The sequence below is a fragment of the Lactuca virosa genome, chromosome 2 (genome assembly GCF_052849685.1).
Source record: "Lactuca virosa cultivar CGN04683 chromosome 2, Lactuca_virosa_CGN04683_v6, whole genome shotgun sequence".
NCBI lineage: Eukaryota > Viridiplantae > Streptophyta > Magnoliopsida > Asterales > Asteraceae > Lactuca > Lactuca virosa.
In genome coordinates, this window is record NC_136427.1 from 309,512,984 (window position 1) to 309,535,762 (window position 22,779).

The following is a 22,779-nucleotide window of genomic DNA, read 5'->3' on the forward strand; positions in this document are numbered from 1 at the left end:
AATTAAACTCATAAGTCAAGATAATTCATATCAACAATTTACAAGAAATTAGCCTCTCATATAAACTAATACAAATCTTGAAATTTTGACAATCATCTTTTGATTGGATGAGTATAATCATTACCATACCAACAAAATCAAATTTTATGAACTAAAACAGTTTGTGGTAACGATCCTAATAAAAAACAGGCCAAAAATCCCGAAAAACTGCTGTCTGATCATCCAACTCGTCGAGCCCAACTATGGACTCGTCGAGTTCAAGGCAAAAAACAACCTACTCGTCGAGTCCAATCATGTACTCATCGAGTAGGTGCTGTCAGAACAGTTTTTCAGCTTTGAAAAATAAGTCATGCATCAAATATAATAGAAAACAATCCTAGGCTCTAATACCACTGTTGGGTTTTAGTATAATACAACATCCTATGGTGCACATACAACCCTAATATGCTTTGGATCTATGTTTTCTCTAATTATACATGCAATATTGTTTCCAAAGCATTAAGCCTAGAACTAGCATACAATTGACATAAACAACATAGAATTTAGTTATGGAATTACCTCTTTGTTGTAGCTTGTAGTTTTGGCCTTTAAGAACTTAGCACCTCAAATGTGATGCCTCAGATGGTTCACAAACACCATGAACAAAGGAGGACTTGAGAGAGAATATCCTTGCATAAAATCGGCTCAAATGAACTCTTAGAACATGTGTGGTGTCCGATTTTAGCTATAGGGTGATATATATATATATATATATATATATATATATATATATATATATATATATATATATATATATATATATATATAACAAATTTACACAATTAGTCCCCATTAATGTAATTAGTCTCTTTTGATCAATACTAATTAAATAATATGATTTCATATTAATATATTAGAACTTATAATATATTAATAAATCACAAATAACCTATTCTCAAAAAGTTCATCCTATCAAATTGCTCTGGTGAAGGCAACCCAAATGGACCATGCTACTCTCGGGTCAAGTACATACCAATTATAGTTATGGGCTTAGACACCTAATCCAACATAAACCACCTTAAGGAAGTCAGATCTGAGTGTTGGAGTGAAGTCTTAACCGTTTAGGAGCTGAATGAGAAAGTTGGCCAAGATGGGGAGTATGTTGGGTGTACAAGCTGGTACGCTGCGCGTAAGCGAGTACACTAAGCGTACGAGCTGAGTACGCGCTGCATATTCAGCAGTGGGCTTTATATTTGTGGGCCTTTCGGTATTGGGCCCATGTTGGACCTTTGGAGTCTAGGGCATTGTTGGGCCATCAAAATATTTTTTTGGGCTGATGCTATTTTATTAGACTCTTTGGTTGGAGGCCCATGAAAGGGATTTGGGCCCAATTTGGAAAATTGGGCCACACTTGGGCCATGGGTGATTATTTTGGAATTTTGGGCCTTTGGATAATTGGAATGGGCCTTGGCCTTGGGCCAAGTTGGGGAAAGGGTAAAAAGGTCTTTTACCCTAGTTTGGACTCTTAGTGTGAGTCGGGATCCAATTATTAATTGGATGTTATTTTGTGATCATAGCGCGGGGATTTTAGCAGGCTAGCAGTCAGAGTTTTATCTATTAGATTCAGCAGTCTGAGGTGACTTTCCTTACTGTGTTTAGCAGGTCGAAGGCACCAATGTCGGCCCATGATTATTATGATAGGATGCTAGATGTCTGCGTGACTCTTGCATGTGTTATCTGCTAGTATACCCAGCGAGGCTCGATGTCGGGCGAGGCCCGATGACTGTATTATATGCTATTGGTTTGTGGTTATTGCATGTGTTAGCATGATTATATGTTTATATGTTTATTATGTGTATCGGGCGAGGTCCGATGTCAGGCGGGGCCTAACGAATGATAGATCTGTAATCCGAGCGGGCTCGATGTTGGGCGGGGCCTGTGGTCGAGTGGGACTCGATACCAGGCGAGGCCCGATGTGGGGCGGGGGCCAAGTATATGTTTATTTATGTATGGTATGTGGTATTTTGGGGAACTCACTAAGCTTTGGGCTTACGGTTTTAATGTAATGACATACTTTGGTCTTTTGGGGTTGTATGACAATGTTTGGATTTATGTTTTTATTAAATCAAAAATGAAATTTTTGGGTCTTTTTTTTGGGACGTTACAACTAGAGGTACAATAGTTTTTACTCCCTTACAAAAATGCATAGCCGCACTTCGTCAACTAGCATATGCCACTTCCCCCAATGCACTAGATCAGAATCTTAGGATGTTTGGACGTACTTCACGACAAAGCTTTCACAAATTTTGTAAGTATGTCATGAGATTGTATGGTCCACGATAGTTACGTAAACCTACTTGTAGTGACATCCAACAATTATACGCTCATCATTCAAATGTTCATGGCTTCCCTGGAATCTTAGGAAGCCTAGATTGCCTCCACTGGGAATGAGACAATTTCCCGAATGCATATCAAGGCTAATACACCCGAGGTGTTCATGGTTATCCAACTATCATACTTAAAGAGGTAACCTCATAGGATTTGTGTATATGACATGCATTATTTGGTTCTGTTGGTTCCCTAAATGACATAATTTTTTTTAACATGTCTCCAATATTTGACAACATGTATAACAGACTACACCAGATTCTTTGTTTGTTGTGAATGGAACGTCTTACAGGTACGGGTATTATCTTATGGACGGGATCTATCCGGAGTATTCTTGTTTTGTGAAGACATTGTCTTGTCTTAATAATCGAAAGAGCTTGAAGTTTAAGAGAGCTTATGAGAAGGCGATGAAAGATGTTGAACAAGTATTTTGCACTCTTAAAAAAACATTGACACATCTGAAATACCCTGCAGTTTTTGTTGAAGAGAAGAAAACGAGTGAGGTGATGTATACTTATATCATATTGCATAATATGATTCTCGAAGATGAAGGAAATGCAACATGTGAGTATAACGAAAAAGAGATCGTTCCACCGACACAAACATTTGAGGTTGGAAGCGAAGAGTACTTGGAAAGAAGAGGAATAATTCATGATGTTGAGATCCATCATGATCTTCACACTGACTTGGCGGAATATATTTGGATCATTGACCACTTCGATCTTAATGCGGAACCGATCGATGATTTAGAATGTCATTTCTTTGATGAAGATGTCCTCTGGTTTGTAGTAGCTATCGTGGTTTAAGTTTTTATTTTTTTAGATGTTTAACTAGTTATGTTTCTACGTTTTTTCATTTTGAAGTGTGTAAAGCTAAGAATTTAAGTTGTTGTTGTTGTTGTTGTTGTTATTATTATTTTTATTATTATTATTATTATTATTATCATTATTTTAACTTGTTGCAATTACAAAATATTTAAAGAAAATGTTAAATTTAAATTGACAAAAAGTGTGGCAACCTACCCCTCCTAAATGAAAAGATGATGAAGAGATGTGACAAAAAATGAGGTGGCGCCAAAGTGACAACACTTTGTGTCGAAAACACGGTACCACTCCTTCTAGCCTCCATATTTCTTATTCAAATCCTCCTTTGACAAAATATCTCCCATTATCACAGATAAAATAAAGGACTCAGTCTTCTTTCAACTCGAGATCAAGAATCGCAATAAACTAATATATGTTTTGCTATGATAATTTACTGATCATCACCATATATTATCTTCCAAACTCGACAATAAGCAGTGACTTTGCAAATACCATGCTTCCATTGTAGAGAGCTAAGTAAGCACAAGAAATGGTTTCTTGTAAACAACTAAAGTTTTGAAGATACAATTCAGATGTATGAATAGTCTTCTTAGTAAATTACATGACTTTGTCTGTAGGAGCTTTCCCACCTCCATATTTCTGATGGGTTTTACATGTAATAATGCGGAAAATACCTTAAACTCTTAAGGGTACATGCAACCTAATTTGATCTATGTCATAACTATATTGAACAACAAAACTTTTAAACCCTGATGTAAATCGAAATTCACAAAGATATAACATACCTCAGATTTGTTATTGTAAACAAATCCTTTTGATCAATCCAATAGTCTCGTGAAAACTAGTTTTAATTGTGTGCAAGCCTCTAATGGTTCACACCCACAACACAAGAACCCTAGAAGATTTAGGAGAGAGGGGAGAGGTAGGCAATTTTAGGATTTGGTATGTCTAATAGCATTGACCGAAAATTCCAAAGTGTAAGGCCCTATTTATAGCTGATTAGGAAACACCTAAAAACACTAATTTGAACATAAAATGATATTATTTCAAATAAGGTAATTATCTAGTTTCTTAATTATCTACATGAAGGCTTCCAGAATACTCCAAGAAGAGCCTCCAAACCGTCAACCATAGGAAGGTTTTGGAACTTGTCCTTTGCTCAACTTTTGAACAATTACAACTATAGTTCTTCAACTTTTAATTAATTCTATTTAACCCAAAATTAATTCCAAATTAATTTTGCTTAATTCTAAAATATTTTTATAACTATTTCTAATTAATATATTAGTTATATAGTATCTAAATAAAGCATTTCTCTCTCCCTAAAATCAATTTAGACAATTTCTTGGTCACGAGGGAAAGACAAAAAGGACTTTACTCTTATTTATCAATATTATACCAATTTAGTTAGGACCTTAGACACCTTAATCCAACAGTCTCCCACTTGGATATGTCGCTAACTACAATTGCTCGTACAACTCTGAATAACTAGTAAAGAGTGTTTTCAATAAACTACCAAACTCTGTTGGTCCTAAGATAAGTGATCACCTATTCCTTCATTCTTCCCGATATTTTATGAACATGAGACATGGATTAGAATCAATCTCCTGTCCAGGATTCTGTTTCTTGATATTCTCGTTTTGTGATGACGTCGTTAGACTACCAATTAAACACATCAATTTAGTCTTGGTTGCGCCCAACACTATAATGTCAACATCAAAACACCGAGGGGCCCAAAGATATCACTTTTCCTTTTAAGGAAAAAGGAATGAATAAACTTCAACTATATAATAATACAATTTCACTCATCAAGTCATACATGGAATTACATTTTATAGCACCTAGTTATGAGATGCGTTGGAGTAAACCAATGTACTACCAACTCGTAAAATATGACTTACATATATCTGTTTTAAGAATAGAGGGTATTATCATCTTAGAATTACTCGTGATTAAATCCAGGAAGTAATCTCTAAGCGCGGGTTTGACCAATATTCAAAATCTCTATTTCTAAGTACTCATGAATTCTACAGCAATCCAAATGCAATTTTCAACCTCTATGGACAATCTACAAAACAATTCATGACAATCTTAAATCAATACTTACTCCCAAAGTATTACCGACTGTGGTGCTTCGAGTAACTTAATATTCAAGAAGTAAAACATGAAAAGTGAAACAAAATAACAAATTAATTAACAACTAACATCATACACACTGAATATAAAGAAAACTCTATTTAATTAATCACTATTCAATCACAATTTTAATTGCTAGTCACTGCTCCAACTGTTTCCTCTACCAGTCACCTATACAATATATAGTGACCTAGTCTCAAAGTACTGCCCAAAATACCCAAAATGCCCCTAAGCCAAACTTGGTCAAACCCCAGGTCAAAGATCAATGTCATCAAGACAAAAAGTCAAAGAAGGTCAAACTAACTGAGTACGCCCATCGTACTCAGTCTCTACGTTGAGCGTAGATGAGACTTAGCCAAAAACATGGGACTTTAACCCAATACGTGCAACGTACCCTTTGGTACGCGAAACGCACTTCGTCTGAATTGTATTCTCCTCATTAAGTGCTTATTTCACAAGGACTTTCCATCTAAACTCAGATCTAGCCCCTAAAACATTGTCTTAAGTCTTAAAGTTTCCACCTTTATGACTTTCTATGGCTAGAAAAGGTTCAGAAGCTAAAACCCTAACTTATTAATCCATTAAGACACCATAACTCTTGCATGGAAGGGATAAAATGACCAAGATCAGATTTTTGTGGTTCCTAATAGTTTCATAATGGATAAAGTTTTCAACTTTATCCATTAGGATGGTCCAAACAACCAAGATCTAGTCTATAAATCTTAAAGGGACCAAAAATGCATCTTTCTCAACTTAATCCATTAAGTCCAAGTCTCCAACCTTTAGATTTGAATTAATATGATGTTTAGATGGATAAACTTTCCAACTTTATCCATAACATGGTCATAAACTTTGAAGATCTAAACTTTATGCAATAAAGTAACCAAAAAGCTCATAAAACCCAAAACTAGCTTGATCTAACAAATGCATCATCAAAATTCAAGCTTTATACCTTCTAGAGTTGAGAAAAGCGATGTAGGATCTGGATCCACAAGCTTGAGCTTCAACAATCAACAAGCTTGAACTTCTCTTTCATCCAAAATGCACTCAAAACACATAAAAAAGCTCAAGATTTGTTCTAGGGGTTAGGGTTTCGATTTGGAGGCTTAAGAGGGTGGAGGCTCATGATAGGAAGTACCCCAAGGGTTAGAGACCTTAAATAGGGCTCAAAACCACGAAAATAGGGGTTTTACTCTGCGACAGTATGCCCAACATACCTAAAGTTACGCCCAACGTAACACCCTAAAAACGCGACTTCCTCAACCTAGTACCCCAACGTACTCCTAGTGTACGCCCAACGCACTACCAAACTCTCCATCTTAACTTCAAACAACATAACTTCTTCGTTTCAACTCCGTTTTCGGCGTTCTTTATATGCATGAAAAGGTATTAAAGAACCCCACAATCCTATCTAACTAATTTTAACTTAAAAGATACCGAACCAAAATCCTTATTCCAATAAAGAACCTCGAAACATCATTTTTCCTGTTTTACCCTTTGACTCCAAAACACAAACCAAGGGCTTGGATCGTATAACCAATATTATCAACATCCAATAGGGTCTAAACCTTATTCCTTGAAGCCCATGGCCTTTACTTGATTCATTTACTGTCAACAATCCCGAAATAAGAAACTTCTAGAAACAAGATGTTACAAATCTCACCCACTTAAATTAGATTTCGTCCTCTGCCACGCTAGTCGATCCTGCCCGAACTTCCTGAATTCCGTTTAGTACTGAAGATTCATCCCATACCGACGACCGTCTCCCAACCCCACCATCCAAACCCCATCTTAGCAGAAGTCACTTATCCCTCCGAGAGAATGAGCCTTAACACTCTACCCTCAGCCAATGAAAGAAAACTAACTACTCTGCCTGAGAACTCAAACAATTACCTTACTCTTCCCAACTGGAAGACCTCAAATCACAGTGAACACCACTCAAAGTAGGAAACTTCTCAAAAACTAGAACCCATCAATTTAAACCCCATAAATTATTCCCTAGGACTATTGATCATTCATTCGTTGTTCCCTCCCATAGTCCCTGACTAGGAACACCACTCAACCATGTACGTTTAACCATTTTTCGTCATTTTGGTTCGTAATGTAGTCAACTTTTGATTCCTAAAAACTATTGAATACGAGTTCGTAGATGGAATTTAAGCTACTCATTGACCGGAGACGTGTTGAAATGGAAATTAAAATTTTGTACTCAAATGACATTATTTGATAGATTTCACGAATCGGTTTTAGTTCGGAATAATACGTCGTAAAAGAATTTATCATTATTCACCAATTTTATTTTCACAAGACCTTTTCTAAATAAAACGTGTTAGATTCCTTAAACCATTTTTGATAAACTACTCATATTGATTAGAATCAATATATGGCATCCTATAATTGTTTCTATTTTTGCCAATTGTTACAAGGTCCCGAGACGAAGCTCCGACGGTCTAGTTAGTATAAGTGTCTGTCTAAGAGTGTAGAGACTAGGGTTTTTTCTATAAAGAAGCGATCATATCCTCTGAAAGATAAGGATCCCTTTTATACTTGTCATCTGTTGAGCATGATCCTAATGGTTTCCTTTGTCCCGTTTGGGCCGACAAGACGTGGGGAAGTCCTATTGATGGATCATGCATAACTAATGGTCCTCTCTGTTATTGGTGCAGAGGGAATATAGGATAATGCCCTGAGCATTACACTTGCCGCCCTAGGGAGTGATTAATCATGTTTTGGCTTATTATAGACTGGAGATCGTCATCTGGAGTTTGGACCTGGGCGCAAGAGCGCCAAGCGTTAGAGTCCCAATGTGAGAGCATGAGGGAGAGGGCCGAGATTTGGCACTAGGCTGGTTAGTGAAGGGTTTTAGAGTCGAGGAACTCTTGTATCCTCGTCTGGTTTGGTGAAATTCCTTCTTTGGTTATCTGATAACCCAAAATTAGCCTTCCTCCACCGCAAAAGTACATTTAATCGGATTGAGATTCATCTGCGTCTTTTTCAAAGTTTGAAAATTTTCTTCAAAGTTGCAAAGCAATGTTTCTTCATTATGGCTTTTGATAACCATGTCATCGACATAGACTTTGACATTTCTACTGATTTGATTTGCAAACACTTTGTCCAGCAGACGCTGGTATGTTGCCCTGACGTTCAAATGGCATTTATGGTAGCAAAAGGTGATGCGATCGGTATGAAAAGTACTCTTCTCTTCATATTCTCTTCTCATTTGAACTTGATGATAGCCCTTGTAGGCATCGAGGAAACACTTGAACTGAAATCTTTTTAAGGACTCAACTTTTTCGTCTATCTTTGGGAGAGCGTAGTGATCTTTTTCGTGGATTGTTGATGGTATGACCTGTAGTTGATAAAGCGTCGGTCGTCTGAGCAAGATATTGTGTTCTGCTGGAAAACGTACCACTGAGAATTCAATCGTTCGTGTGATCTTGTCTTTCCCATCATGACTGACTAATGTGAGCGGGAGATGTATGGTGCCCAATGGCCATAGACTATGCCCGGTGAACCCTACGAGCGGACCGCTTGTTGGAGGTTTTAGACCCTCCTTCCAGGACATAGGCAGATGCCTGAAGTAATGTTCGTAGAGTACATCGGTGCTGCTATCGTTGCTTAATCGTTGCTTTATATCATCAATTTCTTTGATAGAAGCACCTGTCAATACAATATCGTCCACATACACTGAAAGTGCCACATAAGTTGTCCATTTTCCTTTATAGAACACAGGACAATATGCCTTAGATCGAGTAAATCCTTCAAAAATCAAGAAAAAAGAAAAAGTTGCATACCATTGCCTTGATGTTTGTCTCAAACCGTATAATGACTTTTGGAGCTTCCATACCATCTGTTGATTTTTGGAATTGGCATTTTTACATTTATACCCATGTGGTAACTTCATATACACTTCTTCATCTAATTATCCATTGAAAAAAGCATTATTGACATCCAATTGAATGAGTGGCCATGATTTTTGAGCAGCTAAAGTTAATAACAACTTCACTGTTACACTTACTATACCACAATTATACTTACTCTACCACAGCTAGTTATGTGGTTAGGATTAGTTAGTTAATTTAATCATAGTTGTTAGCTCTTAGGTGCAAGTTAGTATCTAGGTGCAAGTTAGTATCTAATATATACATCTCATTATACTATGCACTAGATACTAACTTGCGCTTAACAACTAATAACTAAGATTAAATTAACTAATTAATCCTAACCACATAACCAACTGTGCTGGAGTAAGTATAACATAATTGAAAGTACATTGCTAATAGAGAAATAATAATAAAGTGTCAAAATCGAAAACTGATAATATAGTGATTTTCGTGTCATTTGCCTTTCTTTTAATTCAAAAAATGTAAATATATAATATCAATTTAATATTTATAAATATCAGTTTGGTTTCTTATAATTCGCACCAAGATTATATTGCAAAACAACCAAAAAAATACCTTGGTTAGAAGAAATCTTAAATTTAATAATTGAACATATTATAGCGGGTCTTGATTTACGTTCAATTTTTTCAGCTTTGATTTTATCAAGTCATATTGAATATTATACACCCCTTAATAATATTGTTTTGCAGTAAAGAATAACGTTATAGCCACATCCTGTTTGTATCTCAAATGTTTGCAAAATAGTTATTATATATGCATTTTATATTTCTGAAAAAAATTGAAATTTCTGAAACTTTTAAAAATTTGAATTTCTTGAAAAATTTAAGAAATTTTGTACAGTTGTTTGTTTGCATTGTTTTAAACGATCATTTTTATTAATTTTAGAATGGTGGCAAAATGCCATAATTGGGTCCATAGCTCAGTGGTAGAGCATTTGACTGCAGATCAAGAGGTCACCGGTTCGAACCCGGTTGGGCCCTTTAACGCTACTACGTATTTTTTATACATTTTAGGTTAAATTACACGAATGGTCCATGTGTTTTGGATAATGTGCACATATAGTCCATATAAAGAGTGCACAACTATTAATCTACTCATTTTCTTTCCTTAAAGCATCTCCAACTTATTTTCATTTTCTATATTTCCCTTTATTTTTTTTCCTCATTCTTCTCCAACCATACCCTATATATTCTCTCAAAATAGGGATGAACTTTGAGTTTTCGGTTTTAGTCCATCATTATATATATTTATACATTTCTAGTTCTTTTTTATTTACTAATTATAATTATAATTTAATATTTATAATATATTGTTATATATTGAATTATATTAATTAATTATAAATATAAAGTTTTTTTTGTTTATCAAATTCTTATAAAACTTTAAATACATATTGAAATTTTAAAACATGATAACGTATTTTACAAAAGCTTATAATATATATATATATATATATATATATATATATATATATATATATATATATATATATATAGGGAAAAGAGAATATACATTACAGCCCCACCTAAGCTTAGATACTAAACCTTTTGAAAATACATTGTTTTACTATATAAAGATTACGGTTAATGGATTCACGATTAATACTTCAAGATGTAAATTCAAGATCGACACAATAGGGTTTAGGGTTTAGGGTTTAGATTTAGGGTTTAGGGTTTAGGTTTAGGGTTTAGGGTTTAGGGTTTAAATTTAGGGTTTAGGGTTTAGTAGTGTTCACTTGGGTGAAGTAATAAACGATAATTGAGGAAAGAAAACAGAGATGGTAAAACGATAATGAAAGAAAGAAATATTATGGAGGATGATATATTTACCAAGTGAAACCAAACCAAGTATATTTAGCATGTTAAAACGACATATTTTAGAGGTTTAGTACCTAAGCTTAGGTGGGGCTGTAATGTATATTCCCTATCCCCATATATATATATATATATATATATATATATATATATATATATATATATATCAAGGTTCTAAATAACGTAAGGCGTGACTTGGCGGCAATGTCAAGCCTCAAGCTTTTCCGAGCCTTGGCGAGCCACGTCGTTTGTAAGGCATGATTTAAGGCGACAATTTTGTATATAATTAATATTTTTATATTTATTTTCAACTATTATTCTATTTTATACACATATATTAGTTAAGACGGCGTTTTGATAAAGCTTGGCGGCAGACACAAGTCTTGTAGCCATGACGCACCATGGCGGAGCCATGACAATCTTTTTAGAACCTTGATATGTATAATATTATTCTAATAAAAAAATATAGATTATATATCTGTTAAAAACCAAATTAGTAGAAGGAGTGTATTTGACAATCTATGCAAGTAGGAAGAATGAAATATACTAGAAATATATTTTCTGAGGTAAAAAAATGGAGTAGGGTTGGAGATGAAACACTATTTATCCTATTTTTTACTCCATTTTTAGGAAGAAAATGAAAGTGGGTTGGAGATGGTCTTACAATTATCGTAAATCTCCTCTACCACCACCACCACCCACCTACCCACCCACCCTCCCCCTTCTCCACTTTACAAGGCCTCTTACATCTCCACCTCTATCGATTACACTTGAGAAGCAACAACCAAACCTTTGTCAATTACATCTCAAGCACCTTCGATTACATCTCACATCTCATAAGCATCTCCCCCTCCATTGATTCTAAAGCTTTCGGTAAACCACAATACTTGGGTTAACTTCTTGCTAGACCTGACACACCTCGCCGAAATTATGCAGTGAAAACCACCAAAGAATTATTCTATTGAAGCTCTCGCTTGAATTTGCCTTCAAGAAAAAAAAAGACAAATGCACCTTGTTTCTTTTTCACTCATGGAGCAACAATGGTTGTCTTCGGGTCTTCGTTGACCAGTAAAAAGGAGTCGTCATCATCGTCGAAGAAGGTTGTCTTCAATTCGAACCCACTGAAATCGACCCACACCCTCTACCCCCTAATGTCTCTTTACGTTGGTAAGAACCTATTGAAATCTTGTGCTATTGCTAAGGGTTTTTAGAGAAGAATTTCTTGTTGAAATTTTAGAATAAAAAAAATGAGTTTTTGTATATTGAAAAGTTGCTCACTGAAACTGTGTGTATCGATTTGTATTTGTATCTTTGTTCATGAATTGTATTTGGTGTTTTTTTAACAATTTGTATATGGGCCTTTTGTCAATTGATTATATCTGAGTTGTTTTTTTTGGGCAACACTTGTATATGGTTTTTTGGGGCAGGGCATGGCGTCGATCTTGCCGGAGATGATAAAGGAGGTGGTGGTGGGTTACCAGATGTGAAAGTAGGGATGTCAAAAACTTCCGTGGGACCCCGATACCATACGAGATTAAATTTTTTTAAATCCGGGGGCGAGATTAAAACCCGTTTTATTTTTGAGATCAAGGTTGGGAGTGGGTATTTCCGTCCCGTACTTCCGCGGGGGCCCTATTTGTATATTGATATAAAAAATATATATTTAATATAAAAATATATATAGAAAAAAAATTACCTAATGTTAGGGTTTTTGACTTTGTTTCTTCCACTTCACAACATACAGCTACCATAGACCATATGGAACTTTTCCCACCCAAGACCCAACACCAAAATTGTCGATTTCCCGTCATCAGCTTCCGCCTGCCGACGCCCTTCCACCGATCTTCACTGACTGAGACCTTCGTCTAATCGAGAATTCAGGCCTCAACTTCAACAACTCCCATCAACTTTCGTTTGGTCCCATTGACATCCCTAAGTGAATGACTCAATGAAGAGGGAGGGTGATGGGGAGGGTGGGACCCAATTGGTGTATTTGTTATTCAAATTTTTATTTAACTAATTAAATATATAAAAAATCTAGTAAGGGTAGTATAGTCTTTTTAAGTATGACAAAGACTAAACACATAATAAAACGAAAATATAAGGACCGTGTGAGTTAAAAAAAAATCTTTGTTAGAGACAAACCGCAAAGATTATCCCAAACCATAGGAACCCTTCGTTCACCCCTTCTCTATTACTATTTTATTTTATATTTTAGTTATAAGCATTAACTATGATATTTTTATTATTTTATATAAAAAATTATATATCTCTATGTTAGGTTATTACACAAAAAATATTTTCAATATAAATAATTTACAAATTTCTTGGCATCAAACATAACCTTCTAACTGATTACCTTTTTTTTTGGAACGAATATAACCGATTACCTAATAAATGATTAATTAAACATTCAAAATATAAAAATATCGTCAGGTAACCCAATCATGGAATATATAATATGTTCTCCAAATCTTCATTCTTAAGAAAAATCTCTCCTACATGCTACGTGTCTATCTTTTAGAGCAACTTTCTGCCACGTGTCATCGTTATAGAGCTCTTCAGTGTTTTTTCCCGCCCATCTGTTTTATGTGAAAAGCTTAAAATCAAATTTTGAAGAATTACCAAATTCAAGCCGGTAATTTGAAAACCAAATCCCTAAATCTTAGGCCAATTTGAAAAGAAAGTTAAGAGTTTCCAACTTTGTGCGGGAAATCAGCTCCAAAATTACCAATATTTTAGTCCTGATAACAAGAACGACAATGATGAAGGTAATTTCACGAAATTGGCTCCCAAGTCCTTCTCTCTCCTCTGAAACGTTAAATTATTGCTTCCTAATCTTCAAGCCCCATTCTCTCCAACAAATTATGAAACTTTTGAACTAAAAACAAAAAACAAAGGGGGTAGACGATTTATATATGATGATTTGCAAAACGTAAGAGGCAAGTGGAAGGAGAACGGTCAATTACAAGAACCTTATATCAAAGATTTCAGTCTCAACTTTGTTCTTCAAAACCTAAAAGGTAACAATAGTTTAAAATTTATGTTATTAACTTGTACACAATCGACAATCTTTAGCATGTTTGTAATTTGTGCCCATTAAGTTCAAAGTAGCCTTATATATCTTGTAAGGAACGAAGAAAAAAAAAAGCAGTTCGAAGACACAAGGAGATTCAAATGGAAAATAAAACCAGTTATTCGTTTGTGGGTAGCTTACATCTGACATACGGTTAGTTTCCCTTCTTTGTCTTTATTTTTTCTAATATGTTGATGGTTTTATAGATGTACTAGATTTTCATTATCATTTTTTTGTTTATAAGGTTTTCAATTTCCGCACCAATAGATTTAAGTGTGGAACCTACTAAATATATCGTATTCTTCGAGGAATTGTCTAATGACTCTGAATCATTCTTTATTGATTAATTTATTGTCAACATCCTTCTGGATTAGATTGTTGACAAAGATCCTTACTGATTAACTATGGGCATTGATAGTGCCAAAGTGACATAAGCAAAAGAATGTCAGTGGTTCAATCTTGCAACATATTGTAGGGTTGTTTCTTTTGTGTTGTCGTGTGACATCATTACTAATGGCCATACTTGTTGATTTGATAAAGAGTATAACTGATACGACACCAACAATTGGTGGCAAAAAGTTGATTTTAGTTTGAAAATGTTTTAGTTGTTTTTAAGATTTACTTTATGTTTACTTGATAGTTTATTGTGATACTTCTTAGGTGCTAATGATGCTTGAATGAACCAAATGGTGGATGTTCATGTTTGGAAATGTGTCGTCAGGAAGGATGCCTTGCTGTGATTACTTCCAATTTTTCAATGGGACTGTTAAGATTTTTAAAAATGTCACTTTTGATGTATGGCCATTGGATTTATCATTTCATGGGTTATTTGGTTCTTTAAAACTTTTATAGGATTGTTGTATTTGTCATCGTGCTTGTATGGTATGCATCATTAGTTTTTGGTAAATACTCAACATGATTATATTTTTTTCTTTATGAAATGAGTTGAATTTAATATGGTGTTTTGTTATCTTCAGGCATATATTATGTGCATCCATCTCAATAGCATTTGCACTTACAGATCAAAGAAACATATTTTACTCTGTAATTTACACTTCAGTCCCTGTAATTGTCGTTGGTATCCTAGACAAGGTCCCAAGTCCTATATGGAAGTTGTGGTAACAAACATATATCTTCTTTAATTGTAGAAATTGCATTGTACTTTTGTATATTTGTTAATTAAACTTATGATGGTTTTTTATGTAAAAAAGAGATCTGGGAGGTATGGATGAGGTTATTTCTTCATAAATTACTAACAAAATATATTATTGTTTCAGCATTTGGAATCTGTGATCAAGTCTAACGGGTATTCAATCTCTCATCGGTAAAACAATTATCGAACTTGAAACAACATTGAGTTGCCTTGGGAAACCCATTGCTACAAATTCTAGAGTAAGCATGATCAATATTTTCAAGGTTAGTCTTTTTGATATGAAGTGGTAACTCTGTGGATCTTTTGCAGGGTAAATTATAGTATTGTAACTTAGTGTGTTCTTTTTTTTTTAATTACTGGGAGTCTTTGTATTTTGATAAAATTACACGGTTATAGCATTGAAAATTACTATATTTTGATGGTGTTGCTATACTTGGTAAAATTTTAAAGTACATTGTTTTAATATGGTGAAATAGAAAATAGAATGTTGTAATAAACAAATTGCAAGAGATAACAGCGTCCTTTTATTTATTTATATGTTATAGCATCCTAATTTTGTTTTTGTTTTTCATATTTTAACATTGTACTTTTAGAGTTTTTCATATTTTAACATTGTACTTTTAGAGTTTTTCTTATTTATGCATTTTGTCTTCAAACATTCAAGTATAGTATTGTACTTTTAAATAATGTTTAAACTATTTTGTATGTGTTATGTCGTAATTGGTAGAATTTTGTGTGTCTAATCTGTTAATAGTTGATAAAGAAAAAATAATTGCATTCTATAATGCTACAATAAACAATATTTCATGCATTTCCCCTGTTTAAGAATCAAATGAATATATGGCATTGTTGTTTTGTTATAACATCCTAATTGCAAGAAATAACATCCTTCTTTTAATTTTGAAAAGTACAATGCAGTAGTTGTAAAAAAAATATAAGTAAAATGCTATGAAAAAACAAAAAATAGCAAGGTACTTATGTTTAATTGTTTACTATAACATGTTACTTTCATTTTCATTTTCTTTATCCATATAACACGTCTATAAATTACTTTTATTTTATGTTTCTTAAAAATATAATAGTAATGTCACTTACTATTTACTATATATATTATTTTTATTTGTTAACCGTGTAGTACACGTGATATAACCTAGTTAATAAATATAACATAGCTAATGGATATAGTGATCAATTAATGCTAAAAAATAGCGCAACAACTGTATTAGCATTTAGTTAGGAAATTAAGGGTGTGTTCGGTACGGAGCGTTTTGGAGCATTTGAGAGCTTCTAACTTCTAGCGTTTGACAAAACGCTCCGTTTTGAACAAAAAAATATTGTTTGACACTACAAGCTTCTAGCGTTTAGTTTAAACAAAACGCTCCAAATTCAAATTTTACTTAATGCAGCGTTTAATAAAACGCTACCTGCTACAAGCTAGTTTGCCGAACACGCCCTAAAAATATGCTTATCAATATAGAAATTTGTAGATATAGAAACATATCTAATATAAAAAAAGTTAATTGTGTGTACTGGTTGACATAAAATTGCTAGTTTAGTGACATGTCTAACATAATTACTATACATGAGTATGATGACTAGACAAACATCATATTAATTCATTAATGCAATATTAATTAATCATTTTTTGTTTTGAACTGACAACTTGTGTCAACGGAAGCCCCTTCATATATTTCAGCAAAGGCCCTGAAATCGAATCATCAAATATGACAGACATGAACCTATAGAAAGTTTTGTTGGGTTTTGAGCATACTAACACTCCTATGGTGTACATGCAACCCTAGAAGCCTTGGATCTATGTTTTCTCTAAAATACATGCAAATTTGATTTCCAAGGTTTACAACCTAACTAGCATGTTATGGGGTACTTGTAATACAAAACTTTAAGTAGAATAACATACCTTTCTTTTGTGGTTGAATGCTTGGAGTTTTAGAGCCTAGCATCAATAGTGTGGATGCCTCATGTGGTGTCACAAATCACCCAAAACAACTTGGAAATACTTGAGAGAATCTAATGCTTGCTAGAATCGGCCCACCTTTGTTTCTCACACACACTGGTGCCAATTCTAGAACCAATGACCTCTTTATATACTATGGAGGATTAGGGTTACACGCTAATACCCATGACTCTTCATTTACCTAGGATCCATGGGTTAAAAGCTCCATGGACTATCCATGGACTTCCATATACTCTTAGCCCATCCTAAATAAATCTTAGCCCATTCCATATATATGCAAGAGTCCATATTTAATTAGTTTCATTTGATCATTAAATTAATTCCAAAAATCAATTCTTGATCAACACTAATTAAATAATATTAATATATTATAACTTATAATATATTAATGGATCATAAACATCTTATTTTCAAATATATCCATACAAATTATGAGGTGAAGTGCAACCCAAATGGACCATGTCGGGTCGGGTCAAGTCATACCAAATATAGTTACGGACTTATAGTTACGGACTTAGACACCTTATCCAACAGTCTCCCACTTGGATAAGTCTGATAACTATAGTTGCAAGTCTAACTTCAGGAACCAACCAGCAATCGTAGCTCTTTTAAAACTCTGTTGAACTATGAAGCGCCATTTTAGATAAGTGATCATATAATCCTCTGTTCTCAAGATATCAGTCGGACAAATACATGGAACAATGTCGTACTTATTGTCCAACAGTTGTTTCTCGATCTCTGATTTGTTTGACATAGAACTAAATTGAACACATCAATTAGGTTCTGACTGGGCCCGACACATAAGTCAAAACCAAATCATCGAGGGGCTCAGATATCGCTTCTATTGCTAGAAGGAACAGATAAACTTTGACTCATATGCTTGTACTAACTACTAGTTGAATTATGCATAAAAGCACGTTTTATGACATCAAGTTACTGATGCGTTTTCGTACAATCAATGGATAACCAAATCATACTCAACGACTCATATCTCTAGGTTTGAAGATATATATGATATTACCGTCTCACGATCACTCGAGATAAATTCCATGAAGTGATACAAGTGAGCGTGGGTTTAATCCAATACTCAGAACTTATGAGCACTCATGAATGTTGTAGCAACCATTGCTATGCCTAATGCACCTTAGACAAATCTTACAAGCCAGATTCATGACAGTCTTAATTCAATACCTACTTCCAACGTATGACCGACCGTGGAGAGTTTGAATAAAATAATTATTCTGGAAGTCAAAACATGCAAAATTGAAACAATAGTAAACAATCAACATAGGATAGTAACACTTTACTCATAAATAAATAACAACTTTTATTTAATCATCAAATGTTAATTACATTTTACAAGTTTTAGAAAACTATCTAATTATTAAAACTAATATCATCTCTCAGCCCGATGCTTCTCGCATGCTGCAAATGCCTAACCCTAGTCAGTCCCTTCGTGAGGGGATCTGCAGGGTTCTCTTCTGACGATACCCTCTTTGCCACGAGGAGTCCTTCTTCTATCTTGTGTCTTATGAAGTGATATTTTCTGTCAATGTGTCTGGATCTACCATGATCTCTTGGTTCCTTGGCTAAGGCAACCGCACTATTGCTGTCACAGAAAATCTCCATAAGCTCCTATATAGCTGGTACAACTCCAAGGTCTCCAATGAAGTTCTTCAGCCGTATCGCCTCCTTTGCTGCTTCACTTGCTGCTATGTACTCTGATTCACAAGTAGAATCAGCTACTGTCTCCTGTTTGGAACTTTTCCAAGTAATTGCTCCTCCATTTAGGGTAAAGACCCAGCCTAACTGAGAGCGAAAATTATCCCTATCAGTCTGAAAACTAGCATCGCTATACCCTACTACTCTCAAGTCATCACTCCCACCGAGGGTAAGAACCCAGTCCTTAGTCCTCCGTAGGTACTTGAGAATATTCTTTACCGCAGTCCAGTGAGCCTTGCCAGGGTTTACCTGATATCTGCTGACCATGCTCAAAGCAAAGGCCACATCAGGACGAGTACAAGTCATAACATACATGATCGAGCCAACAACGGAAGCATATGGTAATCGACTCATCTCAGCTATCTCAGCCTCTGTACTCGGACTCTGAGTTTTACTCAGTCTGGCATTGTGCTGGATCGGTAACTCCCATTTCTTGGAATTCTCCATGTTGAACCTTTTCAATACCTTATCCAAGTAGGTACTCTGACTAAGTCCAATTATTCTTTTACTCCTGTCTCTCAGTATCCTTATCCTTAGGATATAGGTAGCTTCTCCAAGGTCCTTCATAGCGAAGCACTTCCCAAGCCAGGACTTAACCTCCTGCAAAGTTGGGATGTCATTTCCTATGAGTAGTATGTCATCCACATACAGTACCAAAAAGCTAACTATACTCCCACTAGCCCTAACATATACAAATGACTCATCCTCGCTCCTTGAAAAACCAAACTCCTTGACTTTCTCATCGAAGCAAAGATTTCATCTGCGAGATGCTTGTTTCAATCCATAAATGGATTTCTCAAGCTTACACACTCTATTAGGGTACTTTTCATCGACAAACTCTCTGGCTGAGCCATGTAAACATCCTCAGCCAACTTTCCATTAAGGAAAGCGGTTTTGACATCCATTTGCCATATTTCATAATCATGAAATGCAGCTATGGCTAGCAGAACCCTAATTGACTTAATCTTCGCTACTGGTGAGAAGGTCTCATCATAGTCAACTCCCGGAGTTTGAGTAAAGCCCTTCGTCACCAGTCGCGCTTTGTAAGTGTGCACCTTCCCATCCATGTCGGTCTTCTTCTTGAAGATCCATTTGCACCCAACTGTCTTACGACCTGGTACATTTTCAACCAAGTTCCAAACTTGATTGTCATACATGGATTGAATCTCGTTGTCCATAGCCTCCTTCCATTTAGCAGACTCGGGGCCTGCCATGGCTTCGTTGTAATTATTAGGTTCATCTAAATCTATCAGTGTACTGTCACTGATAAATGTATCACCTTCAGCAGTGATGTGATAACCATAATAAAAATTAGGTGTGTTCCTAAATCTAGTGGAACGCCTTGGAGGTACGGACTCATCTATCGGCTCAACAGGAGTTTCCTCCTCAGGTTGGTCGCTAGTGTTTGAGGTTCCTTCACCGCTTGACTCTTGAAGCTCTTCAAGATCAATTTGCCTCCTACTGTCTCCTTGGCTTATAAATTCTCTCTCACGAAAGACTCCTCTCCTTGCCACAAAGACCACATTCTTACTGGGTCTGTAGAAGAGGTAACAAAAGGATTTATATGGGTAGCCGATGAAAATACACCTCTCGCTTCGAGGTTCGAGCTTGTCGTGAGACTCGCGCCTCACGAAAGCCTCGCAACCCCAAATCTTGATGTGGTCCAGATTGGGAACTTTTTCCGGTCCACATCTCATGAGGTGTTTTGGCAACCTTCTTTGTAGGGACTAGATTAAGGATGTGGGCGACAGTCTCTAAGGCATACCCCCAGAATGAGATTGGTAACGAAGCTCAACTCATCATGGAACGAACCATGTCCAACAAGGTTCGATTGCGCCTCTCAGCCACACCATTCAACTGTGGTGTCATAGGAGGTGTCAATTGTGAGACAATCCCACATTCCTTAAGATAGTCAAGGAACTCAATATTAAGATACTCTCCTCCCCGATCGGATCAGAGCATCTTGATGTTCCTGCCCAGTTGATTCTCCACTTCCTTCTTGAACTCTTTGAACTTTTCAAAGGTTTCTGACTTATGCTTGATTAAGTAGATATATCCATATCTACTATAATCATCAGTAAAAGTCACATAGTAGCGATTAGCATCCCTAGTGGCGGTTTTGAAGGGTCCACACACATCTGTGTGTATGAGATCCAACAAACCTTCACCCCTATCACAAGAACCAGTGAAGGGTGACTTTGTCATTTTTCCAAGTAAACAAGACTCGCAACTATCATCTGATTTTAGGTCAAATGATTCCAAAACTCCAACCTTTTGGAGTTGGCCTATGCGCTTCTTGTTGACATGTCCAAGACGACAATGCCACAAGGATGCTTTATCCAAAGTAATAGAAGAATCAATATGAAATACATTATTTCCTAAGTTGTCTACAATCGACACAGTTTCATATACACCATCACAAGGTAATGCTTTAAAATAAAACACATCATTATAAAAAGCATCAATAGCACCAATTTTATTATCAAAACAAAATGTGAATCCTTGCTTGTACAAACTATGAAAGGAAATAATATTTCTCGCCATTGCTGACGAGTAACAACATTTATTCAAATCTAAAGTTAACCCATTATTAAGCAATAAAGAATAAACTCCAATCTTGGTCACATGTGATGCTTTCCTATTGCCCATGATTAAGTTTATCTTCCCGTGCTCCACTTCTTCACTACTTCTTAGGCCCTGCAAATCAGTACAAATGTGAATACTACAACCTGTATCAAGCACCCAAGAGTTAGTATGCAATCAACTATTAGACAATATGGTATAAATACCTGCATGGGTGGGTTTAACTTTCCCATCCTTTACATCCTGCAAGTACTTAGGGCAGCTTCGCTTCCAGTGCCCCTTTTCATGGCAGTAGAAGCACTGTGCTTCCTTTGGGTTTGAAGAAGGAGGAATGGGACCTTTCTTGGTCCCACTTGAAAAGGAGCCATTAAGGGACTTTCCCTTGGTACCCTTCGAAGGGGTCTTCCTCTTCTTCCCCTTTCCCTGCCCAATTGCCAGAACAGGGGCTATGATAGGAGTAGGAGTAGAAGTAACAACCGATTTACCTTTAAGGCCACTTTCAGCGGTCCTTAAAAGTCCTTGAAGTTTTCTAAGTGTGACTTCCTCCTTGTTCATATGATAAGTCATACGAAACTGATCATAACTTGGAGGTAAGGAATGAAGAATGATATCAATCGCCATATCCTCAGGGAAGTCCACATTGAGCTTCAACAACCGGTCCACGAACCTCTGCATTTTCTGCAAGTGACCGGTGATGGGTTCACCATCCTTCATCCTGGCTGTTATCATGGACGAGATGATTTCATACCTCTCTTGACGTGCGCTCTGATGGTACATTTCCATCAGATCCAGGTGCATCTCATAGGGGTAGAAATCTTCATAGGATTTCTAGAGTCCAGGAGTCATAGTAGCCAACATAATGCAGGACACTTTAGTAGCATCCCTCTCATGTGCAGCATACTCCGCAATCTCCTCAGGAGTAGCAGTGGACTCATTGATAACCTTAAGCTCCTTGTCAAGGACATATTCCTTGTCCTCATAGCGGGTAATCATTCTGATGTTCCTAATCCATTCATTAAAATTAGAACCATCAAAAGTGACTTTCCCACACAAGTTCATGAGGGAAAAGGAGCCTGTAGGGTTTAAGCCAATAGTAGTGTTGGAAGACATCTGAAAGAAAGAAGGACAAGTTTTAATTAGATAAGAAGTCCTTAATAAGTCACCCAAATGAAATATTAAGGCTAGGATCCTACAAACTATTTCATAACTTGGAAGAGGGATGCC

General features: G+C 35.7%; 1 protein-coding gene and 1 non-coding gene across 2 annotated transcripts; both read left to right on the forward strand.

The window, feature by feature from the left end:
- Nucleotides 1-2,675: 2,675 nt before the first annotated feature.
- On the forward strand, nt 2,676-3,173 carry LOC145158769 (uncharacterized). Its single transcript, XM_079077617.1, has one exon. The coding sequence runs from the start codon at nt 2,676-2,678 to the stop codon at nt 3,171-3,173; it is 498 nt and encodes a 165-aa protein (XP_078933743.1).
- Nucleotides 3,174-10,140: 6,967 nt separating this feature from the next.
- On the forward strand, nt 10,141-10,212 carry TRNAC-GCA (transfer RNA cysteine (anticodon GCA)). Its single transcript has one exon. It is a non-coding gene; the product is annotated as a tRNA-Cys (tRNA).
- The last annotated feature ends 12,567 nt before the right edge of the window (nt 10,213-22,779 follow it).

What these genes read in the sequence shown, in the direction of transcription:
- LOC145158769 (XM_079077617.1), top strand. Translation starts at nt 2,676, where the DNA reads ATGGACGGGATCTATCCGGAGTATTCTTGTTTTGTGAAGACATTGTCT.